The sequence below is a fragment of the Triturus cristatus genome, chromosome 8, assembly GCF_964204655.1.
Source record: "Triturus cristatus chromosome 8, aTriCri1.1, whole genome shotgun sequence".
NCBI lineage: Eukaryota > Metazoa > Chordata > Amphibia > Caudata > Salamandridae > Triturus > Triturus cristatus.
The window spans coordinates 1,223,953,658-1,223,974,876 of record NC_140591.1 but is presented as its reverse complement, the minus strand read 5'-3'; the positions used below and the strand labels follow the sequence as shown (position 1 = coordinate 1,223,974,876).

The 21,219-nt window shown below is 43.1% G+C and overlaps 1 protein-coding gene across 2 annotated transcripts in view; it reads right to left on the bottom strand.

Annotated features, from left to right (window-relative positions):
* The window catches only part of MYO16 (myosin XVI), a 2,357,781-nt gene that overhangs the window by 1,484,453 nt on the left and 852,109 nt on the right, over positions 1 to 21,219 (bottom strand). For both annotated transcript variants that reach the window (XM_085622905.1, XM_085622906.1), the window contains exon 13: positions 14,060 to 14,187. In XM_085622905.1, coding sequence (XP_085479031.1) covers positions 14,060 to 14,187 — 128 coding nt within the window. The remainder of the gene's footprint in view (positions 1 to 14,059; positions 14,188 to 21,219) is intronic.

Below are 21,219 nucleotides of genomic sequence, written 5' to 3'. Positions count from 1 at the left end.
GTGCTCGAGTTCAAGGAACACGAGGGAGAGCCAATCCATTAACTGGTCCGAAGAGATGTGCTCCGTCCACGCCGTTTCACCAATCCACAACACAGCCCAATAGGGGAGTGCCTCGATGTGGTCACTGCACATGGTGACTTGTGCAATCTCCCATCCACTAATGCCAGCACATACACCACAGATCAATGCATCCCATGCACGGGTATCCCGGTTGCCCTCCTGTTCGTGGACCAACAGGGGGTGCACACACAAGTCATAATCCAGTTTAGCTACTGTTGTGTTGGATAAGCAGACATCCATGGCCCACTCGAATGTGCATGATCGACAGTGGAACCAGGGCTGGACGCATGTGACGTACGCAAGCCGGAAACTCAGACAGTAACTGATTCGCAATACTGCCAGTGGCAGTGATCCCAACAGATGCAGCATTCGTGCACGGTACAGTTCCACATGACAGGGGTTATGCATGTGCCCGGGAATGCCTACCATTGCGTTTGTTGGTCTCGTACCACTGGCACTCCTCAGACCGGCACCAGTTTTGTGGACCATATGCCACAGCTCGGAGCAATGAGTCGTATGTTTGTCCAATGTTTGGACATATGGGTTGTTTTTTACTAATGTGTCAGGGGCATCCCATGCAGGTGAGCAGGGACAAGTGTGTGTGGGGTGTGGACACGTTAGACTTTCATTAGTGCAGTTCGTGATGTGGGAGTCGTCAGAGTCTGGTATGGTATCTCACTCAGGGGGTGCCGGGCGCATTTAAGACCAAGGTCGGAGGTTCGGATGTCCTTCCGCCTTGTGTATTGACACAAAGGAGCTTTCATGCCTAATTTTAGTCTGACTACTGCTTGCATTTCTGAAATGTGATGTGGCCTTCGTGCTGAAATTGATGTCAGGCCTTAGATTTAGGGTGCACCAATTGCGAAACACACACAAAAGTTGGCATGTATGAGCCAAGGGCCGATTGGCCTTGCGCTCCTTGTTGAGTCTCTCTCTCTCTCTCTCTCTCTCTCTCTCTCTCTTTTTCTCTCTCTCTGTCCTTTGATGAGTGCCTGACACACCTTCTTATCTTGGATATTGTCTTGCAGGCTGTCACTTACAGATTGTCCAGGGATGACCCGCCATGTCTCTTCCAAATAGTTGTTTGGAGACAAATTTGATTTTGATATTTTGTTTGGACTTTCAAAGGTGAATGATTGATTCTGCTTTTTCTGTACTCACATGACTGTTATTTGTTGTGATTCTGCGGCATCAGGCGAATGATTTTGTTCATGATTTCATGACGTTGATGTGCAATCTCTTGGTCCGGGGGAGAAGAGGGGTGTTCTGAAGGGGCAGGGTGGCGGTGGGTGTTGTAGCCCTCTAAGGGGTCCGAGCTGCATGATCGTTCGCTCCATGGCATCTGTTGTTCTTCAGGTGTGGCTCTGGGCTGGGCTCCCTTTTCAGGTGCAGTTTGTAGCTCGACTTTAAACTAGGTGAGAGAAGGTGCTAAATTCCTGCTGCTAACGCACCTTATCGCCTGTTTTGTGATCTTATCGCAGATCTGACTGGCAGTTGAGAATGTTGTGACGTGGTGTTGTCGCGGCGCTTTGCTCGGGAACGCCTACTCTGCATCTCATTAGCGATAGTTGCCAGGGTCATCTGTGGCGATGTTTTTTGCGGGTGCAATCGCAGGTAAACTGGTGGTATCGGCTGTTAACACCAGCTTGTGAATGAGGCGATGAATTTATCGGGACTTTGGCTGAGATCATGTGCCGATAACTCAGCGAAAGATTCTTGAGAATATGTCCCCTAGTGTCTTGAAAGCTAACAATGACGGAACCCTTCTGGGTCCTGATGAACTCCGTAGAGCTATGATGTAATGAATAGAGTACATTGCAGTGAAGGCTGCTTTAGAATATTGAGTTCGAAGTTACAAGCAGACAAAAAAAGACGTGTGATATTAAGCTGTGTGTGTGGTGTAGTCATTTAAGGGTCCCCAGACTAGGGTGCTGCTACAGTGCTAAAAGCTGCCTTTTCAAATATGGGTATTTAAATGAAGGCGTGGTATGGACTGCCCTGCACAGCAGAGCAGAGGTGCAATGACAAAAGCATGTGTACTGCAAGAAGACATAGCTCATACTACACAAAAGTTACAGCAGCTGTCATAACTTCTTTGGCAATTATTTTCATTCAATTGCGCAAACTGTATCTTACAGAAAATTAATTACAGGTTCATAATTAGGCATTGTAAAATGATGTATCACCACCAAATCTAAAGAAGTTTTGGTCAAACTTTAGAGTGAATATTTTTTTGCAGCATGAACTTATTATAGTAGGTCGTTGGCATGCTTTTGAGTCTGTCTTTGTTTTTGGAATTCATTTCAGAGGGCTGCTGGCTGGATGACAAACACTTTGCACTGCTGCAAAACTGTCAAACTGTTCTTTTTTTTTTATTGCTTCCTCCATAGTAAGAAAGTGAGCAAACCAGTTCAGGTTTGCATTTCAAAGGTGTAGATGCAATTCTTGAATTCCATCATATATGAAAACAACAAAAATACTGCAAATTAATTTTTCACTAGAACAGCAACCCGTTTGCTTAATTTGTTGTTCTGGTGCAAAATTCTTCATCTACTACAAACTGCACACATTCTTGTATGCTCCATTTCTTTTAGGGCTAGCAGCAAAGACTGCCAAAGAGCATTTGCTCTGCTTTTTCACATTGAAGGTCCAGTGCAAATTCCATGCTATCTCTCCCCTTATGGCTGGTTGTGTGTTTATAACAATAGTATACTGACAAAACACTAATTTAATGCCCCATTGTGCTCAGTGCCCAGGTGAGGGGGGTTGCAGCCTTCCTGACTACATATCACACATAAGAACAATCAGGGATGCAGCGCAGAGATTAATTTAAACAAAAAGCAATTGGTATTAAAAGCGACATTGGGTACATTTGACTCTGATGACATCACAAGTTGGTTGATTTCCCTGGTCCCCCCTTTCCTACTTGCTGCTTGGAGCACAGGGGAAGGGCAATGCATTAAAATTACAGAAAGTAAACAGGGCTGTCAAGTAGCACCAGTACCGGCATGGCTAGTGAGGCTGCCCGGAACAGGACAGGACTCAGTGGCTGCTGCTCCTGCAAATCAGTAGTGGAGCAGGGGGCGCGGGGAGGGGGTGTAAAAAGAATACGATCATTTACCTGTCGGCCGAACGGCTGGTCTCCGTTCTCTTTTCCTGGCTCCTCTGCGAACAGGAAGCAGGAAGCACCCAGGCTTCCCAAGCCAATCACAATGCTACAGTGCAGCGTTTGTGATTTGTCTGAGTGCCGTGGCTTGGCACTCAGATAGGGAATGGGAGCCTGGGCATGTTCTCCACCCAGGATGTAATGCAGACTGGGTGGAGAACATGCAAAGTGCGCAAGAATGTTTGGCCGGCCCAAGACAGCCGATCAAACATTCAAGAGCACTTACAAAGTGTGTTCACCACTCCCCCTGCTCTTGTCATCAGAGCAGCCCTACCCCGCCCTGCCCCATCTCACCAAACTGCGTCAGTACAGAAACATAATCATAATAACCACGCGTTATTATCATTTTATTTTTTATTTTTTGCGATGTTGAAAGGTAGTGGGGCGACATTACTCTGCATTAGCGGAGGAGCTGCCCCTAGCAAGACCGGAGGCATCTGCAGCTGCCTGCAAGCTCAGGCAAACTGTTGCAGATATGTCAGGTTGATGCCTAGGCCACCATTTCCCAATTCAAGGCTCCTGGACTAATAATGGGGCCCCGCTGACTTTGTTGTCCCTTACAGGGGGCCCCAGGAGCGTGTGGTCATCTTAGTAGGTACCTAGATCTGCCTCCACATTTATAGTTAAAGTTTTATTTCTCTTCTTTTCCTCTTTTTATAGCTTACTACATTCCCACAGAATATGCAAATAGACTGCTTGATTGTCACCCATTTCATATGCAATGCACCACATCCTGCATGACCACTGCTTCTTAAACAAGTGACTATCATAAAAAATGGAGTTGACCGTAGTGTATCATTGATTTATCTGTCCAAGATGTTGTTTCTGCTAGAAATTGAAACCAATCACACTCTTATGGCCACCTGATACTGACCAAAATGGTTAGGCAGCACCATTTTTTTTTCTCTGTTTATTCTTTTAATGTACCTGGGATATGTTGTTAAGTGTGTGTTTTATTGTGGTTGTGTACCTGAATAAGTGAGTGAATGTAAGAATCAGTCAGTGGATGAATGAACAAATGCATGATTGCAAAGATCAGTTACAGACTGCATGTATCATGAATTTTGAGTGTCTAAAAACTTCAAAGGCAGAAGAGATACTTTCATGTATAGGCCACACCTAACGCTACTGTCAATTCTTGTTATAATGTTATATGTCTGCTGTTCTCAGCTTGGCACAGTTTTAAATCAATGTGTTTCCTTCATACCTCCCATCCTCCCTCATGCCCACTCCCATTACCTACCTTGTGCAGGCTGTCCTCAGACCGTGATTGGGCTGTGGGTGTCCTTCTGGTCCTGAGTCAACCACCTCTCACAGCAGTCTGCTCAGTCCACGCTCTGTTCCTGGTAGCCACATGGATCCACATTATCTTATCTCCTCTTGCAGTTTGTCAGGCTCTATCCTTGTGGGTTTCCTGTTGTGTCCATTTCTCTTACCCTGTTCTTTCCTGCTGATTTCCCTCTGCTGATTTCTTGAACCCTCTCTGTGGTTCGGCGGTTAACAGCGCTATCCTTGATCCTGCCTTTGCTTCTGCACCTTTTCACTTTCTTCTCTGCAGCCCTCTCAAATCTCTATTTTCTCTTTTTGCCCATGTGGGTTCTTGAAAGCTGAACATCAGATTTGAAGATGCTGTTTCTTTTTGTAGGTAAGTGATCTCCTGACAATTAGTTACTCTATTTATAGGCTTGAGTCAAAGGACTGGTTATTTGATGAGCACTTTCATTCACGATAGGGCAGGTAGTGAGGAAGGCAAAATAAAATAGGTGAAGTCATCAAAAGAGCAATGTGAGGGGGCAGAGTCATTAAAGTTGGTGACATAATTAGGAACTGAGGCAATGAAAGCCAGACTATGGTCTGCCCATACCATGCATTTTTTGTAATTGCTGCTCCTAAAGAGTGAAGACAGTGATGGCATGGAAACAGTTAGTAAAGCTATTATGATTTACTTATTTGGTCACAAACAGAACGCATTTTAGGACAGCGTAGGGGTGGGCTCTTCTACTGTAGCAAAGTAAATGGAACTGAGTAACAAAACGTTTGCTATGAGTAGGTGTGACTTACTTACATAGCACTACTAGTTTACTCCTGAATTTCAAGGCTACAATTGGCTTACTCCTGGGTTACTTCTAGGCCCCAATTCACAAAGGTCAATCTACATGCTGAGATTTCTGCACACATAGATTTATATCTATTCCCAGGAATATGTTTCCACCTACCAACAATTCTTTGACTGGGCATTTACACCTTGTAGTATGAGCATATTTTTTCATCTGCCTTGCTTGAACAGATGAGGACATGCAAAACTCAAATAAGCCCAGCAGTACACACACTCCTGGCTTACTTCTGGAATTCATGAGAATACCAAAAGCAAATCTTTGTAAAGCAGGCCGTTTGAGAATCATGCCCAAGGTACACAACAGGCATACATTTTGGTATTTTAAGTGGTTTTACAGTCGATATTTAATGTACAGCATTTTTTGCAGTACCAGAAGCAAGAACTATGAATTGATTTGTATGTATTTATGCATGATGGCACTTTAAATACTTATGAGTGGCTCAAGAGCTGATACTTTATTGTCCAGCACTTAATCCCAGAAGAAGCAAGGAACATGTATTTAACTTTATGCATTTTACATTTTCGGTCTGCTTAGGTTGACCATAGTTTTATGATCTTTTGCCAAATATTTAATATTAACATATATTCTCTAAATATTATGAAAATAGGAGAATTGGCAACAACGTATTATCAGTTGAGATTTTGTAAGTTTATGTATGCATGAGGTAATATTGTGATGTTTTTATTAACTTAAAACAATAAAAGATTGATTGATTGAGGCATAAATGGGAAACCTTCGCCTGATCCTTAGTGATTTGCATTTAGTAGTATAAGAAGCATTATTACTGAAGTACTACTTCTTGTACTCAACAATGCCTATGGCTAAATTGAAACCAATTAATATCATAGTACAATACTCATATCTGCAGAGATTTGTGTGTGGTTTCTCCGGTCACAGGTTTGAATCATTATAAAAAGTTCTCTAAGAATCTGCTGGTGAAACAAAGTACCCTCCTTCATTTCTGATCCATGGTGATATACCTAGCTTTCACACAAACCCCTTACAAAATGCACATGGGACATTTTATACTCGAATAATCATAAACAAATTTGTCCCGGGTACATACTCATTAGTCTCACCTGTGCAGAATGAATTTATCTGAGATTTTAACATGGTTGATCATACATCGATTGCCATTACCCTAAATGTATATGCTTAAAGGAGTTCAAATTTACCACTCTTGAAGAAATAATTGCAGAAAAAGCTTTTGACATGGTCAGATTGGACTTTTCTTAGGATGTAATTACAAAATGTTACTTTTTTCCATTTTGTTCCCGGACATTTCACACAAAACATTCTTCCTTTGTTTTGCTTTAATCTCACCATTTCTATATCCTTATCTTTCAGGAGGGAACTTGCCCGGTGTGCCTTCTGTAAAAATAAAGTCACCCTGAACAATGACAAATACATTTTGCGCAATAAGATTATTATTTTTTTCCCTGAGATTTTCAATGTCTATTAAATTGTGTCTGCTGTTGTATTCAATCTATCTTTATTAAATTCAAGATAGTCTTTTTGGATGAATAGATATTGTTTTCACTGTTTGATTTGACATGTTTAAATAATGATTCAGGTATCAGCATTCCTTACACATTGACCATCAATGTTTACCTGGCCATCTGAGTTAGGAGGACGTTTCAATACATATTTTTGCATAGAAAGCCTGGTTGTTCCAAACAGGAAACAAAAGGGATGACCCTCCCACACAATGGGAGTAAACTGACCATGTGCCCTGGCCATCTCTTCTTTGATTTTTCAATAACAAACTCTCGAACAATCATCATGTTGCCTGCTCTTTAAAGCTTCAGTGCCTTCAGCCGAGATGCCTCATCAGTGACTCCACTGAAGGTGCATAGATAGATCCCTGCAGCCAGTCTGGAACATACAGAGGACATCCCTCTGCTGATCTAGTGGGCTGGCAGGATTACAGTCAACCGCCATAATTTTTAGGTTGAAGGGTCTTGTAAATATGGCTTTGTTTCTTTTACAAAAACCCTCACTTATATTGCCATATTAGCATATATCTGTGCCAGGTTTTATTCAAACATATCTTGCTTAATGAAAAAGGAGAATTAATGTTTAAATAATAGAGAGCAGAATGATGTAAATCCTTCATTATTTCATTTTATAGTAATCATACTTATTTTATTATATTTCCCATGACTCATTTGGCTGTTTCCAGTTTGTTTTACATATGTTCAAGTAATTCGCCTACATGATCTCCTTTCTACCAAAATTAGCATAATAGTCTGAAAATGTAAAATTATGGGTTTACTTAACATATAATTGCTTTCATATTTGTTATTTTGAATTGTTCTCTTATTGTTTATATTGCAGGTCAAGGGGGATGTTTAGCTGAAGCTTCTCCAATCAAGCATTAACAGTTTTCAGCTTATCTGAGAACTTTTCCACTTTTAGGGCATGTTGAAAATGGGCAGTTCTTTGGTATCCACAAAGTCCATATAGTAATAGGCCTTTATTCTGAAAGACCGAGTTAGTTTCAAACTCAAGTTTGCACCAACTTGTGATTACAAGTAATGCTAAATTTAAAACTCTTTTTCCCAATAAAAATGTATTTAGCTCATACCTGGTGCAAATTGTGTTGGGGAAAATACAATATTCTGATTTTCACAGATCAGAGCAGGAGAAACATGCAACAGTGCCATGGTATCCTCAACTGTGAGGTGTGGAACTAAGAATGGCCAAGTTGTAACATTGCTTGTGGTACTTCTATTTGCTATCCAAGTTTTTGTCATGCTGTATAACAGACCTCTCAGAATGAGGGCCCAGGAAAATTAGAAAATGGTTCTGTGTTTTTAAAAAACTGATTTTCTCTTTCTTGTAAGTTACTTGAATGTGGAATCTTGTAGAATGACGGTGTGATGAACTGATGGCAATGTTCCGACAAACAGTGATATAAAATATACATGTTGTAAAATATGTCTAATGTTGATAAGGGGTGTGTAAAATATGCATGATTTTCTTTTCTGTATAATTATGCAACATTTTGGAAAAATTATGAAAAAGTAAGCATAATTATGAGAAATGCAAATCCGTCACTTAGCGCTATGCTTTATTGTGAAATGCATCCTTGTGTTAATTGTTGACGGAAGAACACATTTGGTACTGAAAAATTACCAAAAACAAAACTACCTTGAACAACAGCCCCTCACATTCTGTTGCTACTGTCCATTTCTAATACAACTGCGAAAGGTACATTTTGGTAAATTGTTATCATGTATGGCATATAATTTAGCAAAGTGTCCTTAATTGCGTAATTTCGGGATTTCACATACCAAGTGTAATGAAAAATTCCCAAAATTATGCAATTTACTTTGGCATAATTCACATTTTGCCCAGACTTACTCTTGAATGAAGGTTGATGTGACATTAAGGGTTAGAGATTTTGTTATCAAGAAAAAAATCGTTCTGGACGGAGATTTATGTTAAAAACTTTTATGTGTGAAGAGGCCCTAGCTCTGAGATGTACATGCCTCTTCATAACTGACAGACAGATATCAATCACGAAAAGAGAATAATGCAGAACTCTTTTTGTCATTCAGTATGATGTCATGGCAAATATATCACTTTTACTGAAATGATGAACAGGGGTGTCAATGAAGTTGCTTCCACAAACAAAAGTATCATTCACAAAATCAAAAATGTACTTTGGATTATAACTGTAGTTTTGTGTGAATCTTGATAGACATATATTGACTAATGTGAATTTAGTAACTTGGCGGATCATGTTTATTATGGACCCTCTCCTCTCATGCCAGATTCATACCAGATATCTTGAGCTTACATTTATTATTAAAAGCCACTAAATACAATTGAAAACTAATTATGAAACTCTAAACCATCCCAGTTTTTAATGCAATTATTTAGCCACAGTAACTATCAAGTGGATCTCTTGAAAACTAAATCCATCTGCAGTTTCTGGATTTAGCAAGGTCAACATTTATGGAGGTGTTTAAACCAATGGTATTTCCAGTATATGTATGCTTATTGAGGACACTTTTAAAGAAATGGTTTTACATGACTTAACAGTCAAATATATTGTAAGCAGGAAATATTGTCACCAATCACCTCAGCTGTGTGTGTTGGTGTATTTCCATGAAAAAAACGAATTTAGAGAGAAGAAACTAAGAATAAATCTACAAGCATGTCTAACAATCAATCAATCAATCAATCAGTTTCTCATAAAGCCCGACTACTCACCCGTAAGGGTCTCAAAGCGCAAAGTAGGGAGGGTGGATCTGCGGTGCAGTCGAAGAGCCAGGTCTTGACGTCCTTCCTGAATTGCAGCAGCGATGGCAATTGTCTGAGGTGCAGAGGCAAGGAGTTTCAGGTCTTCGCAGTGAGGTAGGTGAAGGATCTTCCTCCAGCAGTGGTCTTGTGGATCTATGGGATGGTGGTCAGGGCTAGTTGGGTGGAGCTGAGATTTCTGGTGTGAGTGTAGAAGGAGAGGGGTGGTTGAGGTATGCAGGTCTGGTGTTGTGGAGGGCTTTGTAGGTGTGCATGAGGAGCTTGAAGGTAATTCTTTTGTTGATAGGTAGCCAGTGAAGGTTTCTCAAGGCCAGTGATGTGCCTGCTGTGTGGGTTGTTCAGGAGGAGTCTGGCAGAAGCATTCTGGATGTTCTGCAGTTTCTTTAGGAATTTCTGAGTGGTGCCAGCATAGAGTGCATTGCCCTAGTCGAGTCTGCTGCTCACTAGTGCATGGTTGATGGTTTTCCTGGACTCAGTGGGGATCCACTTGAAGATCTTACAAACCAGCCGGAGCGTGTGGAAGCAGGAGGATGAAACAGCGTTGATTTGGCGGTTCATTGAGAGCAAGGAGTCCAGGACAATGCAGAGGTTCGGTGCATGGTCCATGGGTGTGGGAGGGGGTGTTGTGAGTGCTGCAGGCCACCAGGAGTCATCCCAGGTGGAGGGGGTGGTGCCCAGGATGAGGACTTCGGTCTTGTCTGAGTTATGCTTGAGGCAGCTGTCCTTCATCATGGTGGCAACTTCCTTCATCATGTTGTGAAAGTTGCTCTTGGAGACTGTGGGTTTGTCTGTGAGGGAAAGGATCATCTGAGTGTCATCGGCGTAGGAGACAATGTTGCGTCCATGGCATCTGTTGATGGCTGCAAGCGGGGCCATTCAAATGTTGAAGAGGGTGGGGCTCAGGGAGGAGCCATGAGGCACTCCGCAGCTAATCTCTGTGGGTTCTGAGTTGAATGGTGGAAATCTGACTTTCTGTGTTCAGAAGGAGCGGATCCATTCCAGGGCTTTGTCGCAGAGGCAAGCATCATGGAGCCTTGTGCAGAGGGTGTGGTGGGAGACAGTGTTATTGGATTTCTCAATGACTTTGGCGGAGAAGGGGAGCAGAGAGATGGGTCTGTAGTTCTTGAGATCCGTCGAGTCGGCAGAGGGTTTCTTCAGCAGGGGGTTGAACTCTGCGTGCTTCTAGTCTTCAGGGAAGGTGACAGACTCAATGGAATAGTTGATGGTGTGACAGAGTTTGGGTGCAATGGAGGTGCCGGCTCCAGTTGAAGATGTGGTGAGGGCAATGATCCGAGGGGGCTCCAGAGTGGATGCTCTTCATGATTCTGAGGGTGTCATCAGAGGTAAGGGCAGTCCAGTTAGGCAAGGTCTACTGGGGTCTGGAGCCATTGGGTGTGATGGTTGGGGGTGTGGTGGGTGGGTCTTCGATTGCGAAGCTCTCCTAGTTCTCCCTGATCTTGAGGTGGAAGAAGGTGGTGAGTTGCAGAGGTCTTGAGAGTGGGGTATGTCTGCTGTCTCTGTGCTGGGTTGGGCGAATTCTTTGAATTCTTTGAACATGGTGAAGAGTTCTTTGATGTTGTTGTGTTGGTGTTGATCTGTTCCTGTATGGCTGCTTTCTTTGTTCTGATGAGGTGGTGGTGTGCAGTGACCGCGGTTTTGAAGGCTGGTGGTCTGACAAGATCTTGCTGCTCCTCCATCTCTTCTCAGGCCATCTGCAGGTGTGCCTGGACTCCTGGAGAGTGGGGGAAAACCAGCTGGCATTCTTGGAGGGCTGCTTGCCTGAGGGTTTCCTGAGGGGAGTTAATGTGTTGGCGCAGTTGGAGATCCAACGGTGGAGTTTGTGTGCTGAGGTGTTTGTGTCCATGGATGTCAGTGGTGGGGTTTTGCTGATGGAGCTTGTGAGCTGGTCTTTGGTGACTGTGTTCAGCTTCTGCAAGTATCGCAGTGGACATGGTGGTGTATGGTGGGTTTGTTGAAGGAGAAGGGAATGCAGTGGTGGTTTGGGTTTGTCTAGTGTGTCTCGGAGGTGTGGCTGACGGAGATGTTGTTGCTTGCAAAGAAGAAGGGGTCAAGCATGTGTCCTGCTGAGTGGGTTGGAGATGTGACCAGTTGTTTGAGTCCGCTGGTGGCAAGGTTCTCCAGTAGAGGTGTTTTAGTCGTCAAGGTTGCCAGGTGGAAATTGTGGTCATCGAGGAGGATTTAGTCCATCGAGGATAGAGCATGATGTGCGATGAAGTTGGCTCTGGCTTCGCTGAAAGGGAGGCCCAGTAGGTCTGCAGACGAGGGGGCCACGGAGGGTGGAGTTCGGGTTGGTCTGGATAAGGAAGTGGAGGTTCTCTATGTCAGGTGCATGGTTGTCCGAGCTGGTTGTGAGGCGGAAAGTGTTTTTGTGTACGATGGCGATGCCTTCTCCTGGTCTGTTGAGGGGATCCTTGTGAATGATTTTGTAGCCATCGGGGATAGAAGTTGCAATATACCGGGCTGAGGTGGGGTTTATCCAGGTTTCCGTAAAGAAGGCAACGTTGGGGGAGAGGGAGTCAAGCAGGTGTCAGTTCTCCATGGCGTGTCTTTTAAGGAAGCGGGTGTTGAGTAGGATGCATCCAAGGTGGTTGTGTCCGATTCTTGAAGGTCATTCAGTCGGTGGGTCTCTTGTGCGGAGGCAGGAGAAGACGCAGTTGTGGCAAGTGAACGGGCCTTGGGTGTTCTTTGGTGCTTCGAGATGGCAGGTGGTGGACCATCCGGCGTTGAGTGCATGGAGGGCGCTGGAGTTGTAGTGGTGGATGGTCCGAGGACCAGGGTCCATGGCACTGGGCATGGTCCAGGTGCGGATGGGAGCAGCAGCCACCATTAAGTAGCGTTTGGGGAGGAGTGGACCACTGGGAGGCAGGAAGCAGTAAAAAGATACAGGAGGGGGTTGGGCCACGGGGACGAGCAGGGGCACAGAAATGGAAAAAAGGCACAAAACAAGAGGAGAAGTTAGAGAAAGTGAAAAAAAGCAGTAATAAGTAAAAGGAAGGTGAAAAAACAGCAAAGGAGCAACATGGCAGAGAAAAAGAGCAGAGGAGCAAAAGAGAGGAAAAAGAGGAGCAAGAAAAGGCATAAAGCAGATAAACAGAGGGCAGAGAGCAGCAGCAGAGCAGAGATGCTCCCCACTGGACCACCAGGAATAAGGGCCTTGAACTTGGGACCTGAAAGGGTCAGGGGGCAACAGCTACTAGGCAGAGCTGTGAAGTGAGGGAAGCATTTTACTGACAAAAACAGTAAGATCTCTCCTTCATCGTACAACAGCCGCCATTAAGTAGTGTTTGGGGAGGGCTGGACAGCTGGGAGGCAGGAAGTGGGAAAACAGCACTGGAGGAGGGCGGGGCCACCAGGGACGGGCAGGGGCACGGAAAGGGAAAAAAGGTGGGAAAAAAGGGGAGAAGTTGGAGAAAGTGAAAAAAGCAGTAATAGATGAAGTAAGGTGAAAAAAGAGGAGAGGAGCAAAAAGGCAGAAAAAAAGAGCAGAGGAGCAAAATGCAGAAAAATGAGCAGAGGAGCAAATAAAGGCATAAAGCAGAAAAACAGAGGGCGGCAGCAGAGCAGAGATGCTCCCCACAGGACGACCAGAAATAAGAGCCTCAAACTTGGGACCTGGCATGGTCAGGGGGCAACAGCTACCAGGTGGAGCTGTGCAGCGAGGAATGCAATTTACTCACATTACAAATTGTGTTCCATTTATTTAACACAAAGAAACAAAGAAATGTCAAGCGAGACTCCATACAAAAATTCAACAGTAGTTCTCACCAATTTAATATAACAGGGGGAAGTCACATAATGTCTTGCCACATTTCACAAAAACTGCATGAAATTATGCATATGTTGCGAGATATGGTTTCCCAAACGAAAATGTGGGAGTGTAAACCTTGGTTGAAGCAGTCTGCTAAGAGAAATATGATGCAAAAGTCTGCAATGGAATCTTTTCAAGGCACTTTGCATACTTCAAAAAATGTTTGTGGAAGACATTAAAATTGGGCCAGACCTATCAATGTGGTGAAAGAATAGTAAAAGCCGGTCTAATGAGTGATAGCGAAACCCATTCAGTTCAACAGAATTAGATTTTGAGCAAACCCCAATTTTCACTGTTGCTAAACAAGGAAAATCTTGTTACTAAATAAAAGAAAAATAGCTATAGTCTCTTATGCACAGGTATGTGGAAGAATATAAACATTCATTTCTATGTGTGCAACTATATAGGATATGTGCAGTCACATGTTTCTTGCACATAAATATTCCATAAGATTTTATAATCGTGGCTTTTTATCTGCTGTTGTATCGACCTGCCTTGCTCTTGCTAATGCCAGGTTGTCTCAATGCATTTGCGCACATTATAAATAGAAATAGAAATACATCGAACATTAACAACTGTAACAAGTCAAGCATCTCATAACCAACGAATACATTTTACCTGAGGATAAAACATTGTGGCCGTCTTTCTTGGAAAAGCATATGGTACGCCCTCTCTGAGCTGGCAAAGATATGTGGTGGAAGTGAGGAGCATAGCTTTCCTGAATTGCACAAGTACAGCTGAGTAACCTGAATTTAGAAAGTAGATATTCACCATTTAATAAACAATACTATATAATAAACTATACTATATAATATTGCAAAAAGCGAAGAACACTACAAGTTTGGTTGAAAACAAATACACTAAAACAAACTACTTTTAACGATTGTTACATCAACGCACAGCATAGATTCAAATGTTCAAAAAGGTAGGAGGTAGCTTGCTAAATCTTTTTCTAATAAATAAAAACTGTGATACCTTGTTTTCTATTTGGCAATTAATATCACACTTACACCTTTTTACTATTTTCCAATTTAATGTTACTCAATGTACCATCCTCAGAAGGATAACAATCTGAACCACCCGTAATGAGATTCAATATTGTGGTCTATGGATCACCTTGCACTGAGCATTCAACTCACTGAACCATCATCAGGCATATTGACACACTGCTTCATTCTTAAGAAAGCACTGTCACACCTTAATTAAACAATTTCCAGGTTTTGATTTTAGTGGAAGAAGAGGTGGAGTTACTGTTGTGTTCTAATGAATTCACATTTGAATTTGTACGGTGAGCATTCCTTGTTTCAAGGGATAGAGAAGAGTAAAGAGAATGTAATGTTTATGTTAATTACCAGTAATTCCATTTTTCTGATTCTCCATTGCTCATCACATACCTCAGTTACTCTCCCCACTCCCTTATTACGAGTTGGGATATTTCACCTGGAAAGACAGCTTTAGGTGAAACACCACAAGTTGCAATTCTAAGTGTCTCTGGTTCCTAAAAAATCAGGTTTGAAATATCCAGACCCAAACACCCTGTGCCTGTCAATCCTGCTGCAGGATCAGGGGGCAATGCCCCCTTAGACAGACACATGCTGGTCATGCACCTCTGCCACCCCTACTCCAAGCGACACTCCCTCTGACACTTTCTACCAGCTCAGAGCAGGAAGAAAATGTCAGTATTTTTTTTTCTCCAAACTTGGAGAAGCCTGCCTTGTAAAAGCAACTAGTAAGTTCGGGTCAGAGCAGTTATTCCCCATTTCGAGGAAAAAACGCAAAATGGCTTGTTTGGTGTAGAATTACCATCTAGTTAGCTAGATCCGAGCACCCTGGCCTCAGCACACCAAAGTCCAGTCGTCCAGTCAACTCATAATGTGATCCTTGGTCTCTCACCTCAGCGTTGGATCTGGGCAGTTAAAACCAGGAGGTGTTATTGGCCAAGCACCATTTACCGGTGTACCAAGGTGTGAAAAGGAGAAAACAATTATCAAGCTATGTAATGGGCTCTCTGGGCACAGGTCATCAATGCCCAATAGAGTCCAGTCTGTTCCAGAGATTCATGAAGCAATCATTCAGTGAAAAGCCCGATGTCAATTTACAGGGAGGCAATGGTGTGTTCCAGAGGGGAGAAAAAATTGATATAAGAAAATATACATTGCATAAAAAAGAGGAAAGGGAAGGAAAATTGAGAAAAAGTGAAGGAATGAAGAGAAAAAAGAAAACAAAAAATACGAAAAAATGGCTGATTTTCTGACACACCATGGATTTAAACATGACAAGCTCCTGCTGAATCTGGTGATGCCTGTGACTAAGTAGACATTCATCCCAAGGTCTTTCGAGGCCCAACGCACTGAAAGGGTCCTGTGCATCATGCTGATCAAAGCACAAAATGTGCCAATCCTGGGCGAGGGTCTGCAGACTCAATGGAGTGGAGGAACGCGCAGCATGACTCTGTGAGTTAGTCCAGCCTCTGCCTTTCATCAAAGGTGTTGATGCTGATGGCGATGGCATTACAAGTCCCTGAAGGCTAGTATCCATTCTCCTATCTGCTTGCTAGCACAGCGCATGGGTGCTTTAAGGTATATCATGGCAGCATCTCAACTGTACACCCTGATGCAGGAGGCAGCACCCATCAGTGCATAGTTTCGTATTATCAGGAGCAAAATCACCCCACTATCTTCATTTGAGGCACCCTGGCCGGCATCAAGAGATGCAACTTGTTTCACTGTATCAGAGCAGTGATCATTTTGTCAAATAGTTGTCTAAAGTTGTCAGCCACCAATTCCTTCAGTCCTCTGGATTCTGATGCATAGTCATTTGAGGTTTTCGGTACAGAGGGAAAGGGATTATCTTCTGGTGTGCACGTCTTGTCACTGGAAGAACTTCTATTTTGTCCAAATTTATAATTAGGAAAGGACCTGCATAAATATATAACTCTCATGAATCCTGTGACACAGTTATATGATCTTCCGGCTTCAGTAGATTAGCATCAGCAAAAAAACATATTTTCAATTCTTCTGTGTCCACAACAATACCTCTGATCTTCTGCTTTAGATGGAAGGCTGGAAGCTGATGGGCCAATATAATGACTAGAGGTGAAAGTAGGAACATGTATATGGTGCTCCTGATACCAAATGGACCTCTTAGAAGTCTTCAATTGTTTATTTAGGAAGTCAGATGTTATTCCTATAGGTTGACCTGGCTGATAAGTTGGAGTCCTACGTTTGTCCTTTCAGGTATTCTGAATAACATTCAGTCGCGTGCAGAATTCCCTTTATACCAATGTGACCTAGCATAATTTCTGTAATTTTGTTTTATGCTTGTTATGTGAATTACCAGAGTTTATTCAATTAAAACATGTCATGTAATTACTTGCTGTCCGTGCCCACAGATTTGCGAACGTGTGCAAGAGCAACACAAATATCCAGGACGCAGATGGCTGAGGTTTGTAGCATTTGTGTTTTCTGCGCTTTTTTAAAGTGCAAAATGTGCCTTCATATCGATAAAAAAAATATAGCACGAAATATGCTTCTGCATTTCATGTAATTATATGAAATATTCCTGAAACTTCTTCAAATAATGCAAACTACGTGAATTTCGCACATCCCTATTATAAACCTCTATTCCACAGAGTCCGACTCTACCTCTGAGGTCAATGTTAGTGTTTGCCCTGGTCTGTTCTTATTTGCCAAAGGAGGCCATGTGGAATTCTATTCTTCCATGAAGAGCCATTCGAGGAAAAGCCCAATTAACATCTGTGAAACAGTCGGTGTATCACTGCTATAGGTCTGTCTGCCTGACCCTTAGCCAGCACTTCCCCCTTTGTAATCAAAATTATCCAACACATTTTTCAAAACAGGAGGGCTTTCTGTAACTTGGACCTATGACTTCCTCTGCTTGTTTGATTTTCACCGGAAGTGCTTACTAGTCTGTGGGTTTACATATTGAGGTTTGATCCAGTGTGGGCTACCTTGAATCACTCTACTACATCTCTGATGACCCTCCTGAGTTCTCTCTCTGTTATACCACTTTCAGAAGAGGTCCGGCCATCCTCAGATATTACTGTCAGGATTACATTAGCAAAGAAGTTGTTTTTATATTTGTTTTGTGTCTTTCTGACCAAAGCCATAGACTCGTGAAAACAGCAGGGCAAGTCTTTATGTGGCCACTGCAGCCGTGACTCGCACCGAGCTTACCAGTTACCGCTGTCCTAACTGCACCTAGCAGGCTCTGAGCAAATTGCTTCAGAATTAGACGGACATTCAAGTAGACCAGCCTCATGTTGGGATCCTGTATACCAATAACTATAGCTTGGATTAAATAGAGGATGCATGCTAAAAGCCATGAAACAGGTGTTTATGACTCAAATATTCCATCAAGGTCACTGAGGTAGAAGAAGACTGTAAAGGAATTGGTCTATTAGTTAAGGAGGTGACTACCCACCTTAAGTAGCAATCACAATCCTTCTCAGGGTGAACCATTAAAGTCACTAAATTAACGTGAGTTCAACACCCTGGCAGCTATAATAATAGTAATAATAATATTAATAATAATCCATACTTGTAAGGCACAAACATATCACTCCTTAAGGTATCAAGGCACTGGGGGAGATTAAGTGAGCTTTTTCCCAGAGTCACATGATCCTGAGCTGAGCTGCCACCGGCGATTGAGCCGTGATCTCTGCGCTTCGCAGTCAGCCACTCTGGCAGCTGCGCCACACCTCTCCTTGGCACAGAGCAGACAAGCTTATCTTCGAGGCAATGTGTGAAATATTTATGCAGTACCAAACCAGTAATTAAGTCAAAATAAACCACTATTAAAGTCCCAATTATAAAATAAAAGAATATTTTGATAAATAAGATAACATCAAAAGGGGATAGGAAATATGAGTTGTTAATGCTTTTAGCAAAAATAGCACCAAAAAATGTTGAGCACCAACCGCAATCAACTAGTTGCGGTGCACCAGGACATAGGCGATATATGGGGTTTACCGCGGGTCAGATACAGGGACCAGTATTTACCTTGAGACTTAGGGCCAGATGTATGACCGTTTTTTGCAGGCGCCAACTGGAAGATGGCCCTTTTTGAACTCAAAAAAGGGTCCTGGCATGTACCAACCCTATTTTGCAAGTCGGTGACTAGCAAAATAGCATTTGCGACTCTTGCTATTAGGAAGTATTAGCGAGTCACAATGGAATGTACCATTGTCTTGCTACAGTATTCGCAGCCGCAAAACACTCACAGTTTACCACCTACTTCAAGTAGGGGGTAAGCCACTCACAAATGGGAAGTGGTCCCCAGGGGACCCCTTCCCTTTTGTGAATGGATGCAAAAATATTTTTTAAGAGCAGACAGTCGTCCCAGGGACCACTGCCTGCCCTTAAAAACTGAAACTGAAATGTTTCTCTTTTCTTTTTTAAATGCATCCCATTTTCCTTTGAGGAAAACGGGCTATATTTAAAAAACAAACTGCTTTATTGAAAAAGCAGTCACAGACATGGTGGTGTGCTGACCCCAGCAAGCCACCATCCCTGTGAGGGCTGGCCATTCCTTATGGGGTGGCAAATACCACCTGCCTCATGAATATTAATGAGGCAGGCAATTTGTGACCCCATTAGGAATTGCTAACAGTGTCTGAGACACTGTAGTAAATTGCAATTTGCGAGCTGCAAAGCGACGCAATTTGCGAGACGCAAAATGTTTGGGTCGTACATCTGGCCCCAAGTTTCAAGAATGGAAGTCCTGAGTCTTCAGCAGGACAAGGCAGCAGGCTGTAGTTGAAGAGGACTCGACTGCGTTGAGAAGCTGTGGACATGGTCCAGTTGAAGCCATTGGTTTTTGGTGGAAAAACTTAAGAGTGGCAGAAATTACAATTTTGCACCCCAGGGAAGGTCCCTCGGCAGCTGATGATTTTGGTGCCTTCACCTGGTCAAGTTTCTTTGTTTGAACTTAGTCACTTCTTTGGAACTCGGGTTCCTCCAGAGAGGCAATGTAGGCAGGATGTAGCAGAAGAGGGCTCCACAAGGCCGGATACCATCTCTGCGAGGTCCTACTGCAGAGGATTCACCCTCATGAAAAAGCCTCAGCCCTGATGCAACTTGGTCATATCTACTTGGTATGTTTGTCCCAGTCCCCTGAAGCCAAACAATGTCTAATTCCCAGATGTTAAGCGGTAGGAGGAGAAGTCCTCCCAGGCACAGCCAAGGTTTTCAGAACCTCAGTAACTTAGGGATGAGGTGTTCCTCCAGAAGAGGCAAACAGTAGGGTTCAGGTCAGGTCCGCATTGAACAGGTCAACTTGGAATCATCAGAAAAGACATCTTCATGCTTGTTGTGTTCATATAGCTTGTTTAGGAGGTCCGTTTTATGATCCTTGCAGTACAAGAGAGAGCAGGTTCAGTCCTTCTGGGCTCCTCTCTGGATTCAGAAGGCAGGTTCTGTCCTCTTCTGATAGTCCAATAATGTACTGAGGGGGGTACTGTGGAAGTCACTCTTATGCCTGGCTCCAGCTTGTGGGTGAGTTGACTCCTGGCTCCTGGTAAAAGTTACCAGAGCATGCTCTACCCACATATGGAACATTGCATATGTGCCCTACAACACACATTCCCACAGTGACCCTTGCTTCCTAAATAGAAGATGTTGTAGCTATTCTCCTCTTGTGCATAGCCTATGTGCCCAACCCACAAGTGTGGCCAGGGAAATGGGCAACCCCTCTTTTATGGACACTTCAAACCAGTTCTGGGGGCATCTCCTTACTCTCAGGGACTGGTGCTGGCCAGAGTGGTGTAACAAAAGAATGGGTCTATCCAGGTGTCGTCCGACATCTGCCTATTGCAGGGGATGCCATTTTGAAGTAAATTAAATTCCTGGGCACTACTCAAATGATTATCCTGCAACAGAAATAAAAACACCTTTCCAAATCCAGGCCTTTGTCTCTGCTCTGGGATTTTACTCATCAGTCAGGGCTTGACCACTCATAGGGATGTAGCTGGAGGCTAAAGCAAATTATCCTCAAGAGGCTTTTAGGCAGGGAAAAGGTAACTATCTCTAAGTTCCTCACCCTTAATGTTTATTAAAAATCTGATCCCACCAGTGGCTTGTGCTTTTAATAAATATCAGTTGGAGTTCTTGAATTATGTTTCTAATTGTTTTCTAGCAAAACATAGTAACATTCAATTTTAATAGAGCATCATAGTGGAACAGTCAGCCTTGCTACAATGAAAATAGTGTTTGGGTGCTAGTCATCATAAGGACATGTTTAACGCTAGTTTTTACGTGTCCTACATTTATATACCATGCACCCTGCTTTATCGCCTATAAGGCCTACTTAGGGGTGACTTATAGTATTTAATAGGAAGGTTTAGTTCTGTCAGATTGGTGTATTTTGGTAGGTCAAATTGCAGCTTTTCAACTGCTCCAATTTGGCTATAATAGTAGACCTAAAGCCATGTTTGACTGCAACTACAGTGGATCACACAACAGGTTCTGTTGTCCACCAGTGACATTAACGTACACGCCCAGGGTACACCTTTTACCATATACTAGGTATTTATAGGTATGTCGAATATATCAATTAGGGTTATGCACATTCAATCATCTTTAAAGTGGAAGTACAGGCAACACTGTCAATGCATCCAGCTCCCACGCCCTGAAGTTGCTGAGGAAGATTTTCAAATGGCTCCTAATCAACCCCAGAAAAACTGTCACTCACACACCTAGTCACGAGCAAGTTGGATTATGGGAACACTCTCTACACCAGGATCACAAAGCAACTCACTC